General features: G+C 36.2%; 1 protein-coding gene across 5 annotated transcripts in view; it reads left to right on the top strand.

Moving 5' to 3' along the window:
* Positions 1-17,338, top strand: part of EPHA7 (EPH receptor A7) — a 165,728-nt gene that overhangs the window by 50,137 nt on the left and 98,253 nt on the right. For all 5 annotated transcript variants that reach the window (XM_064707273.1, XM_064707277.1, XM_064707274.1 and 2 more), the window contains exons 4-5: positions 4,552-4,707; positions 5,573-5,908. In XM_064707273.1, coding sequence (XP_064563343.1) covers positions 4,552-4,707; positions 5,573-5,908 — 492 coding nt within the window. The remainder of the gene's footprint in view (positions 1-4,551; positions 4,708-5,572; positions 5,909-17,338) is intronic.

Consider the following 17,338-nt stretch of genomic DNA (forward strand, 5'->3'; position numbering starts at 1 on the left):
CCCAAACATACTGGCTAAAAATGTTTGCAAATGCCCTGACTTCAGCATATGCTGAGCACGTTTCCAAGTGGGCACTGCGCCCTGATGCCCCAGCCGTGCCAGCCCCCACTGTCACCATACATCCTTGTTATGGCTGAGTGCTACTGGATGTGCCAGAAGAAAGCAAGTTAGTCCAAGCCCAGAAAGACTGCTAGTATGATTTTCTGGAGGGTCTTTTATAGTATAGTGTACTGCTTTATCTAGGGCTTCCTCACTCTCAAACCCCAACTCCAGGAAAGCTCTGTTGTGCGAGAGATTTTGTTCACATTGTCTTTGTAGTTCACACCGAAACTCTGCCAGCTCTCCAACAAGAAAAATCTCAGTTTCATGGAGGAGTTAAGAAGGTTTGCCCTGAGGAGCAGCCATGGCTATTGCAGATAATTGAACAAGTCCATAGAGCTGGTCAGCCCTGGGAGGGTCAGTGATGGACAGTCCCTAAAAGTTTTGAGGCTAAGATACTAAGCCATGAATTGTGCCTTGACTGAAACAACATTTTCTTCTGTATTTATTGTTGATTTTGTCGTATATGGGGAAAGAATTAAAACCGAATTGTGTTGTTTTAAGCTGGTTGAGGTCATGCAGATAGGTGCTATTCTGTGTCTTTGTGCTGTCAGTAACATGTAAGACTTTGGAGCCGCTGTTAGAACAAAATAGGAGCTTCATCTGGGAAGAGCTGTTCTAATAAATTAGCAGCCATAAACGACACAACAGAGTGAATGGAAGAGAGTTGTATTTTGTGCTGCCTTTCTTGCCTTTCTCCCCATCCCTGTACTGCCATTTGTCATACCCCAGAAGCCCTTCAGTTGCAAAACTAGTGCTGGTTCTTAACTTCCTTGAGGAACACCAAATGAGTGCACATTTTAATCAGATCAGCAATGATGAGGATTAGAACTACAGCATCAGAGTGCCATCTGACCAGTTATATCCCCCCTGCATATTTTCTGTCATTGCTTGAGTTCTGTGCCTTGACTTATAATTTAGGCTCCCTTTATAGGGAAGAAGTGCAGCTAATGAGTGCTTTTCTGTACTAATGAAATGAAATATTAAAATGGATGTGTGATCAAATGTCATTTTGAGTTGCCTGAAGCTTTGCCATGAGATACTTTTGTGAAAGAGTAGCTGTATTTATCACCTTTAGATTTGCATGTACAGAGCTCGGAGTGTTGTTTGGCTACTGTGTTTGTTTTTGTTTTTTTGCAATTAACATTTTTAGTGTTCCTTATGGAGGTAGCAGCAGTGGGGATTTTATGCCACCTGTCCCTGTAATCTTAAAAATATTACATGAAGAACTAAATTGAATCAAAATATGTAGAACTAAAATAGTGTAGAGCAAAACAATCTATCTAAATCACTCATAAAATAAAAAAAATCCACCATGGCAATTTGGCAAGGAAGGACAAAAGGGAATGGAAAAAAAGAATCAAACCAGTATTTTTGAATTATTCTTTCCCATCTGTTATCTGTGTAACTGACTGGCAAGTTCTCACACCTTCATAAGTGGTCTGTGCAACACCATGTTAGGAGAGTTTTCAGTTGTAATTTTCTTTGCAATGACAATGGTATGTGTTAAGAACAGATAAGGACCCATAGGCCCCAGTTTTTAGGCAATTGAAGTATTCTACTGTTAGCTTGAAAAAAAAAAAAGTGAGAAATTTAATTTTATGAAGAAAGATGGGAGGATAATTTAGTTGTATTCCTCCAATGAGTACCTTTAATTATAGTGTACAGTCCTGCATATCCCCCTGTCTGAAGAACTACAAAGTTTTAAAAATCCTATTTAAAAGTGCTGTTTTCATACTGTTAAAAAATTCAGTTCTAGAATATTCTGCCCCTTATAACTCTAAGATTTATAGGTTAAAGGGGTGGTTATTAAACGTGGTCACAAACCTCTCAGTGGACAAAAAGCTAATGGAATGGTAGCAGGATATGAATGCCTGAACTTGCTGCCTGTGTTATGCTGTGCGGGAGAATAATTGGCTTTCAGTCATGTAAACTAGTCACAGACACTCAGATCCTTTGAACTCTAATAACAAATGAAATGCACACTTACTTTAAATAGTGAGTGACTAAGCATATAAATGTCTTGATCAAGTCATCAGCAAAAAACAAAAAAAACCCAAAAAAACCCAACAAACCAACAAAAAAAAAACAAACCCAAAAGTGAAAAGGAGTCTTCTGTTTACATTTTTTTATTTCTGTCTGAAATCTTTATTTTACTCTCTGCATCTTTGCCATGTAATGTTCCCTGCTGAGAAGGACAGACTGGAAACACAGTAGGGAACTTTGCCTTTTAAGTTGCTCTTTGCTTTGCAGAGGGACTACATGTTGGAAGTTCCGGTGTATTTGTCCAGTGTTTTGTTTGGTATAAGAGAAACATGACAATTTAAGAAAGGCAGGAAACTATTATGTGGTAATTTTAGCTACATTTCTATTGCAAGTACTAAAAAAGTGGACAGAAGTTTAAATACATTTCTTAAGGTACGTGTATACAAATCTGTTCAGCTTTTGTGCGCTTCGGTCAGAAAATTCTGAAACAACCTTGGATGAAGCTATAAAAGGATAATTTTGAGTTGAATTTGCCACATGCCTGTTGAATTCACAGGTCATGTTTATCTAAAATGCTTCTCTAAAATTCTTTTTGTTGTCTTTTCTAAAGAGCATATATAACAGCTCCTGTGGCAAAATCAAGTTATAGCATATTTTACATGCAGGACTAGATTTTCTTCTAATGCAAACTTGTGCCCCGTTGTCAAAATCAAAGGCTACAAGCTTTGCATGCTAATTGGCTCTGCCAAATAATTTAGCTTCCATCCACTGGAAGCTAAATTATTTTTTAACACAACAAACTGTAAATGTTATGCCTATTTTAAGCATATTTTTCTTAAAAAGCTTAGTACATTTATAGACTAATAGACAGTCTGAATGTCCTACTGTTGTTATCCATTGTTGATTTACATAATTCACCAGCTTTTATCTGTTGTTGTCTTAATTATTTCTGCATTTATTTTTTTTCTCTGTTGCGTAAAATTAATCAGACTAATATGACTCATGTTGCTTTAGCTAACACTATGGGTCCAGTCCAAAGGCTATTAAAGTCAAAGGTACTCCTCATTGACTTAGTGAGCTTTGGATAAAGTTCATTGTTTTCATGCTCTTTCCATCACTGCAGTACCAAGCAACTGAAATAACTGTTCCAAATATCAGTGTCTTTTGATACTTTGCATTTCTGTTCTGAGAAAATATCCAAGCAAATATGAATGTAACCAAAGTAAATTCTCTCCCTCTGAATACAGAATGACTATTTAACTAGATTTAATATTTTGATACCCAGTACAAAGTTTCACCCTCTGTCCCTTTCCTTTGCATACAGGTGATAGCTTAAGAAGGTTAGACTGTCTGTTAGGGTTGGAAGGAAAAAAAAAGAGTTAAATAGTCTGGTTGAAAATACTTCTGCTTTATGAGAAGGTTCTGGAGGACTTTTGTGTTTTGTTTTGCATGTTGACAGTGTTTGTAAGTTTGCCTGTAACCTTGGTGTTGAAACTGAGTGTTAATCTGTTTTCAGCTTTAGTGTTGTTGGATCCCCACTTCTCTCTTCCTCATTCCTTACAGTTCTCATAGTTTATGCATTCTTAAGTTGTCTGTCTAGGTTGCAGTGCTCTGCTTGCAAGTCTAATGGTTGATGTGTTTCATGTGTGTTTCTGCCTTGGGAGCTGTGGCAGTAGCTGCAAGAAGTATTTCTAAACATCAGCGTTGTAACACAACACATTTTTTGGGTTCACAGTGAGCAAACCAAAGCAAGAAGTTCTCTTGTTTTTCCTGTTGTCTTCCTTTTGTCTTTTTCTTGAAAGTTTTAATAAGTTAATTTCAACCTACTTGTGTCCTTCTGTGAAACTGGGAAAACCAATTGAGAAGTTTCTGCTGTCTGCTTTCTTCCTCTTTCTTAGTGTTCTTACCAGAGTTGTCTTTTAAGCAAATGTTCATGCCTCGTTCTTTCTTCAGGATCAGGGATTTCTGGTGGATTACAGATTCTTTGGATTTCTGAAATCAGGGAAGAATAAATTTTGCTCCAAAACAACTAGTTCAGATGCTGTAAACGCTTCAGTGGCCTTACAGCAGATCTCTAGAGTGTTTTCCTTTTGTTTAGGCCTATTGCAGCCCCCCAGATATTTCACAACATTATTGTACTTTTCTTTGGTGAAAAACAGTTGCTTCTTGTATTTATGTGGCCCTCTGTTTTAAAAAATTGTACTGCCAGCTGTTATGATACATATAATATCATGTATTTTTACTTGAACTCAAGTATTTTTACTTGAACTCATAAAAATGCCACAAAATCATTAACAGCATCATGTGAAGAAAAAGAAATTGTGAGCTTATCTTGCTTGAGCCAACATAACAGAGTGGGCAGTTTAGGTGTTTACAGAAATGTGTACCTCATGTGACAGAAGCAAAACAAAGACAGGATAGAAGTCCCTGCAAATCGAAATCTTAATTTGTTTTGTTCTGCTTTAGCTTGTGGCCGTGGGTTCTACAAATCCTCCTCACAAGATCTGCAGTGCTCCCGCTGCCCCACTCACAGCTTCTCTGACAAGGAAGGATCTTCCAGATGCGACTGTGAAGATAGCTATTACAGAGCACCTTCTGATCCACCATATGTCGCATGCACAAGTGAGTGAGTCATGAATTTAATAGTAAAGGACGTTGCTTAACCAACCAGGTGCAGCCACTTGCAGCGAGTAGTTTTGTCTGGCTTTTCCTGGGTTTGAAAAGTACATTTGCAATGGTAAAAGAAACTGAAAGGCAGAAAAAGCGTTGACAGTGAATACAGAATCAGCATAAATATAATTTTCAAGTTTGCTTGGTACAGCTTTGGAAAACATCCCATATTGCATAAGTGCATAACTCACTGTAATAGATGTAATACAGGCCCAGTTCTCCCCAAATTGTCTCAGACAATATGCGTTATGTGATATAATACCAAAATTAGTAATGTGAAAAATGAAAAGTAGCCTCTGTGGAGCTGCACTTTGATTGAACTGTAATTGGATCTGACTTAACCTTCTAACTGCAAATAGATTGGCTGACACAGATTGGTGGTTCAAATAGTGGAAGTCTCTTAAATTCAAAATATCACTAAATATCTCTGTAAATCATATCATAGCTGATAACAAAAACTAGATGCAGCTTGTGCAGCATGTTTAGAAGAGATGAACAAACCCCATGTGGAAAACCTGTAAAAGAGAATTTTTAAGGTATATTAACTATTCCTTTTAATTATGCAGAAGAGAAACAGCTAAAAATCAGTTGCAGTAAATATACAGACAGTTGTTATTCTGATGTCTTAATGGAAAATAAATAAAGGTCTTATCAAATGAGTTCAAGAATGCTTTTATGCAGCCTGTACTAAAAATAATGAAATGCTTATGTGAAGAAAAATTCTTCAAGTGTTTTCTATCTCAGTAATTAAAATGCTACCTGTGTGTCCCACTCTGGTTTTGTGTAATTACCCTGGACTTCTTTGTGTATTATGCAGGACCTCCATCTGCACCACAGAACCTAATTTTCAATATCAACCAGACGACCGTGAGTTTGGAGTGGAGTCCTCCCGCTGACAACGGGGGAAGAAGCGATGTGACCTACCGCATCTTGTGCAAGAGGTGCAGCTGGGAGCAGGGCGAGTGTGTTCCCTGTGGGAGTAACATTGGATATATGCCCCAGCAAACTGGATTAGTAGATAACTATGTCACTGTCATGGACCTGCTAGCTCACGCTAACTACACGTTTGAAGTCGAAGCTGTGAATGGGGTTTCTGACTTGAGCCGTTCCCAGAGGCTTTTTGCAGCTGTCAGTATTACCACCGGCCAAGCAGGTAAGCTTTCATCACTTACGAATCTCGGCACTGTGAGACTGAAGGAAATTTGGAACATGCAAACTGTAGGTGCAGTAAATCAGGAGCATGTTTAGTGTGCTCTGGCTCATTAATCTTTTCGCCTTGCCAGCTATTTAATTTGAGCTTATACTATTTCAGGATAACCTGTCCTGTTTCTTGGCCTCAGGATTGCTTTCAGAAAGCATTCACAGAAGACTTAAAGAAGATGTGCAGCTTTGTTATTAAATAGAGTTTCTAAACTTAGGAACTTTTTTTTTTATTTTGTTCTCACATAGTTAATTCTCTAGTATTTGAAGATAAAAAAATATATGTGAGAGTTCTATGCAGACTTCCTTTTTGAATTTTTAAAACATGTATGGGACTCCTAGGTCACTGGAAGATGATTTGGATTCCTGATGGTGTTTTCAGTGTTAATGTTTGCCCTCAGGACAATATTTCTGATTTATCTTATATTTCCAGATATTTGATTATGAGATGCAATGAGAATGTGATGATTATTCTTTGTTTCTTCTATTTATCATAATCTGACAGGTGAAATGTCAGGGGAAATAAAATCAAACCAGCATATCACCCCAGGGAAAAAAAGGGCTTTAGTTGTCTGCAGCTGAACAAAAAAAAAAAAAAAAAAGAATTCTCAGATGTAGGTTTCTGAACTGGCCAGTTGCTTTTTGATAAAATTGCAGACAATAGTATGCTGTGTTCCTAAAGGGAGGATAGCAAAGTTAACCTTTTGTGATTTTAACAATCTTAAACAAAATATTATTTGCAAGATCTGGCTTCTAAAGAAATATTAAATAGTATTTTTACTATTACTTTTCATGGTAAAAGAAAATATAAAGTGAATAACTAATGTGATTCTTCCTGTAAGAACAGCTGACTAATATTTTAAAGGATACTTCATACTTATGTCGTGGAGGAAATTTCAATGACTGTGAATCATGGGTTTGTTTTTTTTAGTGCAGTAGAAATGATCCCCTAAAGTAATGTTTTGAACTAAGAACAAACTCACCAAACAGGGTAAACAAACAAGAAAAACTGTAATTATTTTGTACTTTAAAGATAATAATCTCAAAAAAAAAAAGAAGGGACAAGAGATTTAGTTCAAAACCTTCCTTCCTTCCTTCCCCCCAAATTTAGGATAGTTGATATGGTTGTTGAAGGTAGGCTGGAGTGTTTAATCTCCCTATAGTGTTTTTATGGATTCCAAGAGCACGTTTTACATTATTTTGGAGCCATCTCTGTGGCTGAAAGGATTGGTCTCTATGTTCATTCAGTTCTTGAAGTTTATTATGAGATTTTCAGCACAGAAAACTTACTCTGAGACTATTTTTGTACCACAGATGTTATTATTTTGGCACCATGATTTTTCATCTTCAAAATAATTCTCCAAACATGCACAGGTGGACAGTGTTCTGCTCTCTGTAGATGACTGTACAGAGCTATCACATGAAGAAGAGGATTTGGACTTTTTCCTATTTAGCTGAATCAAATTGGCTTTACTTTATGTGCTTTGATGGTTCAGTGTCACACAGGGTAAAGGAAGAACCAGTGCAATTTAGTGGCTAGTACCACATCTCAAGGAGATGAAAAAGCCTTTATCAAAAGTTTGTTGTGTTTTCTCCAGGACAGCTCATTATTGTTCATCATTTTGTGTTGTCATAGTCAAGGATTTAGAGGGCTTTTATTAGGCCAGAAGCTATAATATGGTTATCCTGTTCTATCTTAAATGTAACACAAGCTGCGTGATTTTATGAAATGATGCTCGCATCCAGCCCAGAGATGTTAGTGAAACTATAGCTTGCATATATATTAGAGGCAGCATCTAGACTTTACTAAAGATGTAGTCAAAAATCTTCAACATCCTGGACAAGCTTTGTAAGAGCATGAGGTGGGAGATCTGACTCCATTCCTTCCCTACTCTCTGGTTTCCTGTGGGATTACACACAGACCAGCATTTCCCAGGATTTGACACTGTTTAGAGAAAGGGTATGACTGAAGCTTTGTCTGTTTAGCACTTCTGAATGTAAAGATTTAGAGGCTTCCAATTTGGCATCTAAATGGAATATACGTGGAGGATGGATTTTGGAAGAAAAAAATTACTTTAAGCTCTTTTTGTTGCAGTTTTCTCTGTAAAACGAAGGTAACCTTCATTTTTCCTTACCAAGCTTTTCAAGATTTTCTGATTAGAAGTGGCACATAAATGCAGCTTTTTTTTTTTTTCACAGAATCACAAAATTTGTGTTAAAGAAAATACAGACGTTCAGAACAAATGCATTTAGCAAAAGACCTCTTCTACATTATTTTTGCAACAGCATGTTTTGGATCCTAATACTGATTTCTTTGGTTTCTCAAGGAGGAAAATATTTTAGGTGGAACAGATTGATGACTATAATTGAACAGAAAGAGACTGGTTGCTCAAAGGAAACTGTTATGCTTCTGTGTTTCTCTTTTATTTTACTATAGAGAGAAAGAAAATGTTGGATTTATTTATAGCCAAGTAAACTAGGATTCATGCAGCTCTTATTTGTTCCTGTGTGACTGTTCTATACTTCTGGAAAAACTGACTTTTTTCTGTGCCCATATAGCTTTTTATGTGTGTAAATGTGTCTAACTAAACCTTCTTCACATGTTATTATGCTAACACAATAGGTGGCTATATATAATTACTGGGTTCACCAGTTGCACAGAGGATTGCAATGAGATTTTCCCTTTGTAGTTTTGGTTTAATTGAATTGCTCCTTTGTGTCCATAGTCCCAAAATTCAAATCATTGTGTAATGATAACAGGAAATTATTGATAAAAGAATGGGGTTATAGAATATATTCAGTGTTTCTTCGCCCACATATAACAAGCTTCTGATGAGACAAAGAGAGCATGCCACATAAAAGAGCCAGGTGGTGGATAAAAACCTATTTGTATTTGTGGAAATAATACTATAAAATGACTGCAAGTGGGTAGGTATCATTTCACATCACCTATATATATATTTATATATATACACATATGACACATTGCTGTTCATTCCTTGTTTTAAAAAGACTTTGTGACTAGGCTATCAATTGTCATGCGGCTTATTTTTGTGCTTCAGCCAAGAACCATGAGGCTTTTGGTTTTGCTTTGTTTTCTTTTTTTTTTGACAAGATTAAGTACACAAAGTCCCCTAGGAGTAAACCATCTTGTTTCATATCTTGCCTATCCCACATCATATAAGGAATACAGGATGTCATCCCAGTACTGCAGGCTGATCTATGGGAACCCCTGCATCCTTGTAGAATTCAGATTTGAATGTGAATAAACTCTAGTTACAATAAAAAAAATAAAGAGCTGCACCTGGTGAACAGCTGACAAGCCCTACCTTTGGAAGAATGGGTTTTTATCAAATATAAAATTGACCACTTCCCTGATAAGATATTCCCCTTTTAGTTGCACTGGTAGTTCCTTTGGATCCATCAAATTCCTTACCAAATTTTACATTTTTTCCATACAACACCCAAAAGGTGAAATTGGGTAGGTTTCACTGCAGATGAATATTTGTTGTATTTTGGCATTCATGCTTTTTCATTTTACAAAATACGCTTCAATAATAATTTTATAATTTTTCTTTTGACATTTTTGCAAAGATAGTGTGTTTTTAAAACTGTCTTTCTGCATCCTTTCCTTTAGGATCTTTCTGAATTAACAATGGCCTCATCTCTGGAAAGGAGTTATATACACCCAACCTTCCCTGGCCTTGATAAAACTTAGGTTATTTTGAATGAATACCAAGATTTATCAGGGTTTGAGAAAATATGTGTCCTGAGCCAGTTTAAATTGTCTTTATAGTCATTGAAAAGAAAAATCACATCCAAGGGGACTCTCATCATGCCTTATTACTGTAACTAAGACAAACAGAAGTAAAATGTGATGCCAATAACTGTCCCTACACGTACTCATTGCTTTTGGGCAGGGAGCACTTGCTAATGCTTGCTGCTTCTTCACAGCAAGAAAAAGGTGCCCCATAGCACTCTTAGGTCATGCTGTGCCTTCAGATGCACTTAATGCTGACCACTTCAAGTGGTTTAAAAACCCTGATCCAGTTCCATAATCAAGGCTTACTCTTGAAAAATATTTTTTTTAGTAACAATTTCCTTTGCATATGTTGATTTGCTGCTATTCCATTTTTACATCTTAGAGTTCAGTTTTAAGACCTTTTCCTACAAAAAAATTCCAAATTTCACAGTTAAAGTTAAAAAAAAGAAAGCTGAATTTGTAAAATTGGCATTAACCCAGCAACTTGAACTGAAAAAAATATTGCATGCTATAAAATCATGGCTATTATCAGCAGCACCGTTGATTTACATGACAAGAAGAAATGGCTGAATGCATAAATGCAAATCTATGGGATGGGTTCTGCCCTTTCTTAGATAATTCTGAAGTCTCTCTAAGTAAGAGAGACACTTCACATTCTCTCATGTTACATTCTCCTTTTATTCTTGCTGCTTATAATTTTTCTTTTCTTTGTTTCTTTACTCTTTTTCCCAGCTCTCAATTATCACTACTCATTTTTTAAAGTCTCTTCTTTCATAGCCTCTGCACTACTGACCATCTCCTTGTTTCCTGTTCCTGTCAGTCCCACGTAAGCCTGGCTTTTCTTCAGCGATGAGCTGTCCCCCAGCAGAGGCAGCAGGCAAGAGGATTGATCCTGCAGCTTTCCCAGTCACTGTGCCCTCAGTGTTCTAGTCCTGTTCTCACTTCCCTCCTTTCACCAGGCCATTTTGGTTTCTTCCCATAGTGCCACCAAGTTGTTTTAATCTACCTTCATCTGCATCTTCCATCCAATGTTCACTTCTGGTGCTACATGACAGCTTATTACAAATAGCTTCAGTGTTCAACTAAACATTTCTTCAATGTTTTCCCATTTCAGTGGACTTCATTTAGCTATAGGTTCCCTTGGCTATTTCCTGCTAATGACTTTACTTTTTGAGCTATGCTTCATCTCCTAACGTCCAACTGTAGATCAGTTTTCACACATTAATATGGCTACATCATCAGTATATATTTTTTTAAAAGCAATTCCTCATGTAAAAAGAATTCAGATTATAAAAAATAATGTTTTCTTTTTACCAAAAGTGTTTCACTTGTTGAGCTGTGGGAACTATTTTACAAAGTGTCACTTTTCGAATGTAATATTTACTAAGTGCTTTCATTAAACTGAGGTTTTTAGAAACATATATGTGATGATGACTACATTTGGGTTACCTTTTTGCTTATTTTTTAATGGGAGCTGTATGGATGTCTGTGCTTATTCTTAATAATATTTAAGATATATTTTAATATTTTAATTTTTTTTTCTTAGACCAGTAGGCAGAAAGCATAGCTGTGTAAGTGTTCTGCATTTCATGGTCATCAGCTAAAAAGGGAAAAAAAAGAGTAGAAATTAGTTGCATATGACAGTTATTATTCTTTTACTTTTTTAGATGTCTTTTCAGTACATTAAAAGAATAGATGAGGTTATTTCTGTGGAGCTAAGACTGCCTATTGATCTGCAATCACATTACCCTGAGCTAATATCACAGATTTTTTTACAGGAGGCGATAACTGAGTTTATACCTGAATTAAACTGATGGATAAAAACTTGATAAGAATCCAGTCCCTGTATAGCAAATACCATCAGATCAAGGAAAGCAGTTTGTTCATTCACTGATTGTATCAGGTCATATTTAATATTGTGACATCCACAAGGTTATAGAGATACTACAGAATTGTAAGTTTGGGGCATTATTACTAGATTATTAAAAGTTAGATGTTTCTTCAGGAGTTTCACAAAGAAGGAAACATGTGTCTAGGATATAATATGGTATCGCACATATATTTGGGAGTTTTGATCGTACCTTATATACATACACAGAACATGTATATTCACAAAAAAATTGCAATGACAAGCAGTGCATTTTATAAGAAAATTAATTGATATTAATTTTTTTTCTATCATTTAGTTCTAATTTGTTCCAATATTTTTTACTGAAAGATAAGAGAGATAAAAAAGCAAGCAGATGCTAGCTGTGTTGCTTAGGGTCTGATCCTGCACCACTGAAGTCAATGGAAGCTTTGTCATTGACTTCAATAGGAGCAGGATTTGAACCTTATGCTCTATCAGAACACACAGGAACAAAAGCAATGGGCTCTCTGTCATCCTGAAAGGAAGCTTTAACTTCATATCACATTTTGAGTCTGACTATGTCAGGTGTTTCCACATCAGTTTGTGACTGAATGTAATTGGAATTTTTTGTATAGCTTACTAAAAATATGTTGTTGTTGTTGTTTTGGTATTTTGTTTGCTTTTGGGTTTTTTGGGGTTTTTTTAATGGATATCAGAAATCTTGCCTGTTCAGCTCTATCATAAAAGCTTTTTTGGAAGAGATGTAATAATTTTTGCCAGGAAACTAATTTTTTTTCTATAAGGTTTACGTGAATTTTACAGTAGTTAGAAGTGAAAAGAATGGGAAGCTATACTGCAGTGTAACTACACAAAGATAAAGTAAAGCTTCAGCTTCACAGAAACAGAGCTCCAAATTAGAAATGGTCTGATTAAGCTATGTATGTTGAATGTTGGTGGCAACCTGCTCAGAGAAGCATGACAGCCGCAGGGCTATTGACTTTCCTGTGCACTGAGCTATTGAAAAAGCAGGTTATGTCACCATGCTCTAATGTACACTACTCAAGAATAATTTCACCAGCTGCACAATAAAAAACTGTGTACTTGAGGAAGAAAATGAGCAACATAAAGTACAATTTTGCTGTGGAAAGGAGGGATTACTTTACTGATGTCGCACAAAGGACTAGAAGCCCTTTTTTTCTTTTAAAAACGTGGGCCAGCTATCTCCTCAATATTTATGAGTTAAACCAGTTCATAAAAACAGTGATGAAAAATTAACCCTGATCTGAAAAAGAAAGTATTAATATCACACTGCCTATGACCAATCTTTGAAAGGTTTTTAAGATTAAAGAGCTCTACTTGTGACACCTGCTGGGTGAATTTTTAAACCCTAAAAAATCCCTACTTCTTTCCCTTCATCCATAGTTATTTTTTTTCTCATGTCAACAAGTTCTTTTCAACTGTTTAGAAACTCTTTGCACTTTTTTATACTTTTTGGGAACTTTAATACATAGTTCTGTGACAACCCAACTAGTGTCAAAGTCTTCCAGGATAGCTGCATTACAAAGACAAGAAATCGCTTGATATATTTATACTTGGTGATACGCATTCTAGAGCAGCTAATTAACTTATGTGTGAAGAATGTACAACTTCACAGACCTTTGATTTTCACAGCAGAACAACATCCCCAGATCTTCCTTTTACTGCTTCCTGTGAGCTGTGGCTATGGTAACTGGATTAGGATATAAATAAGTGCAGGACATCATCAGTAGGAACTCTGAACTCAGTGTTGATTATTTGTTTCAGACCTTTTGAAGAATTAAAGTGCCATTGTCATCAGAACAAACAAAACCTTTTAAGCGCTCAGATGCTTTTTCAATGAGAAATGAACATCACTGTTGAAAGTCACTATTGCAAGTATATAAGTGCTACCAAATGTGAAATCCTAATTAAGGTTGAATGTAGTGAATTAAAAAATTCTTAGACTGTAACATTTCTATACAGTGAAGCATTTGATGACAGCATGGCATGGAGCCAACCTACTGTAATGACTCCTGTGCAAATCTTTAGAAGAGAGAAGGTAGCTTGTATAGGGAGAGCTAAAGAATTTTCTTCATTAAACTTAAATGATGCCATGTAGAATTGTCCAGAAATTTAAAACAGTGTATTTCCAGTTTCCTTTTTTTATATGTATTCTCTTTAGAAATATAGTCAGAGATTGTTCTGCTTCTCTTTTGGAGCACATCATATTTTATTCAATTACTTATTTTATTTTTGTTGCATGTGCCAATAAGCCTCCTTTTTTAAAAAGGAAAGCCAGATTTGGCTAAATGGGCCCTCAGTGGAAAAATACAAGTCTTCCTCTTCTGGCTCATGGCCTTCTGGCAGTTTAGGGAGTATTAATGGCCCAAGAATAAATGGTTCACCTCTGGCAGGGAAGGGTGAAGATAGACAAATTCTTAAGAGATGAGTATGATCTTTCTAATGGTAGTGGGGTAATAGGAAAGGGAGACATCTTCCTTAATGCACCATTGCTGACTTACCCACTGTGACAACCCATGGGGGTCAGCAGATTTTTCAGGTGCTGGAATAGTCTCAATAATTAATAGCCTGGACAATTTTTGCCAACTTTGACGTCTCTGCCCTATGTAGTTTCTTCTGCTTTGTATGCGATAGAACCAGCCCTGACTCCATAGGGCATGTTCCTAAGGGAACAGTTTTATCTACTACTCTTTAGTGTATCTATTGTTTTGTACACTTAAGCATTTCTGTAGTCTTTCCCTGTGACAGTCAAAATATCTAATTGGTTCTATTTCTAGAGAGAACTCTCAGGGCAATTTACTGAGGAAGCCATGGTTGAAGGCTGGAAATTGACAACAATAAAAGTGTTATCCCAAGTTCAATAGTTAATGTTAAGATAGGAGATGCTGATTATCTTTTTCTTTGCTTCGTTAGTGATGAATGGAAGCAAATTTGATGCAGACAGCAATCTGGTGGAATGATGCAGAGCTATCTATGAAAACATCTGTACTAATCCACCAATGCAGTAAATTATAGCTACAAGCAAACGACATTGATCCAAGAGGATCATTAACAGCTTTAACCAACTGATCCAAGTAATAGGGTAAATGAGAGAACATTATCAAGATCTGATTTTTACAGCTGTCAGCTACAATTGCTAAAACACGATTGCCACTTCCTCTCAACTTCAACTATTTTATGACTTAAATTTAGTGTATCCTATTGTGGTCAGCCAAAAAGGATCAATTCAGTGGTAAAATACGCAGGAAAAAATATCCCAGTGATCATGCACTCCATTTACCAGGAGGTCAGTCACAAAGGGAGAGATAATTGCTGCAAGCCAGCAAAATTAATCGGGGATGAGCCAGAAAGGATGATGTATGTTCTGTGACAAAGTACGTGACAGAGATGTACGTATAAACCTGTAGCTGCTTGCCTTGTTGAGGACACAAGGACAAGAGAAGGAGACATGTGAAAAACAATTAGCATGGCTTCAGAGTGAGCAATTCTTAATTATCCATAACATGTCGACATCAGATAATTAGTGTCCCAATTTTTAACAATATTTGTTCATTAACTACAGTAGAATAAGAAAGATCAAGAACAGAGCCATTTGTCTGAGCTAAGTGTTACATAATGGTGTCTACATGTGAACATAATACAACTAAATCATGCTCATGGTAATGACACAGAAATCTTCTTACTGTGGGACCAATATAAATGTCCTCAATTCGAGCTTATAACAAGCTGCTTTTTATGTTTCTGTACGGTAGTTTATTTGTGTTGGCAGCCTTCAAAATAAGTAAGACTGTAGTGATAGCTGTAGTTCTAAACTCCCTGAATTGCTGCTTTTCATTTATACATTTAAATTTTCACAGCAAGTGTCAAAAGCTGTGTGACTCAAACCATTTTTGATATTAATGCTAATTAAGAAGAGGTCATTTTTAGCTCAGTTTTCTAAACATCTAAGGCTCTGTGAGCATGCTAAATACACATCGCTTTGAAAATTTTCCTTCAGCTCCTTTTCCTCTGTCTAGGGTTTTTGACCATTTTAAACTATGTTTGACAGCGAAGTAGATGTCTTCAGATCTTACCTGTCATCAGTGGGCCAATAAAGACCTCATTCCTTACTGAATGAGGCAAATGGTATCAGACACAAGAGAATCCACATGTGCAAAAACACAGAAAACCTTAAGAAAAAAAATATTCACAGAACTGCTTGAATTTTTCTAGTGTTAATGCAGGAAATCTTAGAAGTGCTGAATGGGATGTTTCATATCTCACTTCCATCTTGTTTCTGCTATATAAGAAAAGGAGAGTGAGAGACAGATACACACATGTTTACATGCACACACACACACACACACCTAGATGTAGCTCAATCTCCTTTTAATCACTCTTTCTTCTATCTTGTTAGTATATTTTTCAGAATTTTTCGTTTCCTTTTAAGTAGGTTTAAGATTAGGGATGAGGTCCTGTCACTGTGGTTCTTAGCTTTGCTTTACATGACCCCTCCTAAACTACTATGCACATTTCAACAGCTTGTACAAAATTATCCATTGAATCTGGTGTTTTCTCTTATATATGTGTATTTGCAGCAGCAGGCCCTTCAGTTTCTGTATCTGCTATTTCATGTCTGCTGATGGATCTATTTGCCATCTCTCCTTTTGACCTTTTCTGCCTGTCTGTCACATAAACAGTTCTTTTTTTTTTGAGAATCCCATTTCCTAATGCATCATGGAGAGCTCATAGTTTTCCATAATATCCAAACTCCTATCAGGCAGTAGTGGCTGAGTCAGCAGAGCAGATTCAAAGCTAGCAAACCCTGATGCTTATGTGGAGAAATGCCATTTATTTCTCTAAAGAGTCTATTTAAGTTCATACAGCCTCTAATCATGGCTGTGAAATGAGGAATTGGATGCTAATATTTCAGAGCCAATGCAGTAATGATGTGTCTCTGTGGACCTCCTGTGGAATTATTCCAAATATTCCCTTGTGTAGCTGAGATCAAAATTTCACCCTTAGTTCTAATTTTTTGTATTGCAGCTTAACTGGTAATGAAGAGGGAAAAGTGTCATTGCACTTTATATTGTGTAGAGTTAATCACATGAAGTATTTTAGGGCTAAGCGTCCTGCTCTTTGATGTTGGCATTAAACATTAGCATTTAAATCTTTGGTGGATATTTACATTGTTGTAGTCAGTGGAGATTGATAGGTTTCTTTAGGGAGTGATTTGGAACAGGAGCCAAGTTTAGGAATTGTGCATCGACTCGTCCTTAATTACAGAGGAAGCGTTAGATTACCTTCCCTATTTAGCCACCTAAATTAACTGGCAAAAGTTGATGACTTCAATGCCCTCTTCCTCCCACACCCCACATACACAAATGTTAATTTCTGCCACAATGTTAGCATTAAATATTTACATGATTTTATTTATTTTCAAGAGAATACTAAGCAAGCAAGCAAATTTTAAAATAGTTTGTCTGTGGGATTTTAAAACTCTAGAAAATAATTTGCTTGTCTTATTAGTAATTCATGTTATTATGACCCTTTGAAGCTGTTTACCAAGGACTGAATTAACCAAGGTGCTTAGTGAGGATATTCTTATATAGGTGTGTCCTGAAAATAGGGATATTTCACTTGATTGAAGTTTATAGCTTTAATGTTAAAAATGTTTTAAAAATTTAAAATACTTGTTCTATGATTTATTTTTTATTGTAATGCTAGTTAAGAGTCCCCATTAGGGTGGCAGC

This window comes from Zonotrichia leucophrys, chromosome 3 (assembly GCF_028769735.1).
Source record: "Zonotrichia leucophrys gambelii isolate GWCS_2022_RI chromosome 3, RI_Zleu_2.0, whole genome shotgun sequence".
Classification (NCBI taxonomy): Eukaryota; Metazoa; Chordata; class Aves; order Passeriformes; family Passerellidae; genus Zonotrichia; species Zonotrichia leucophrys.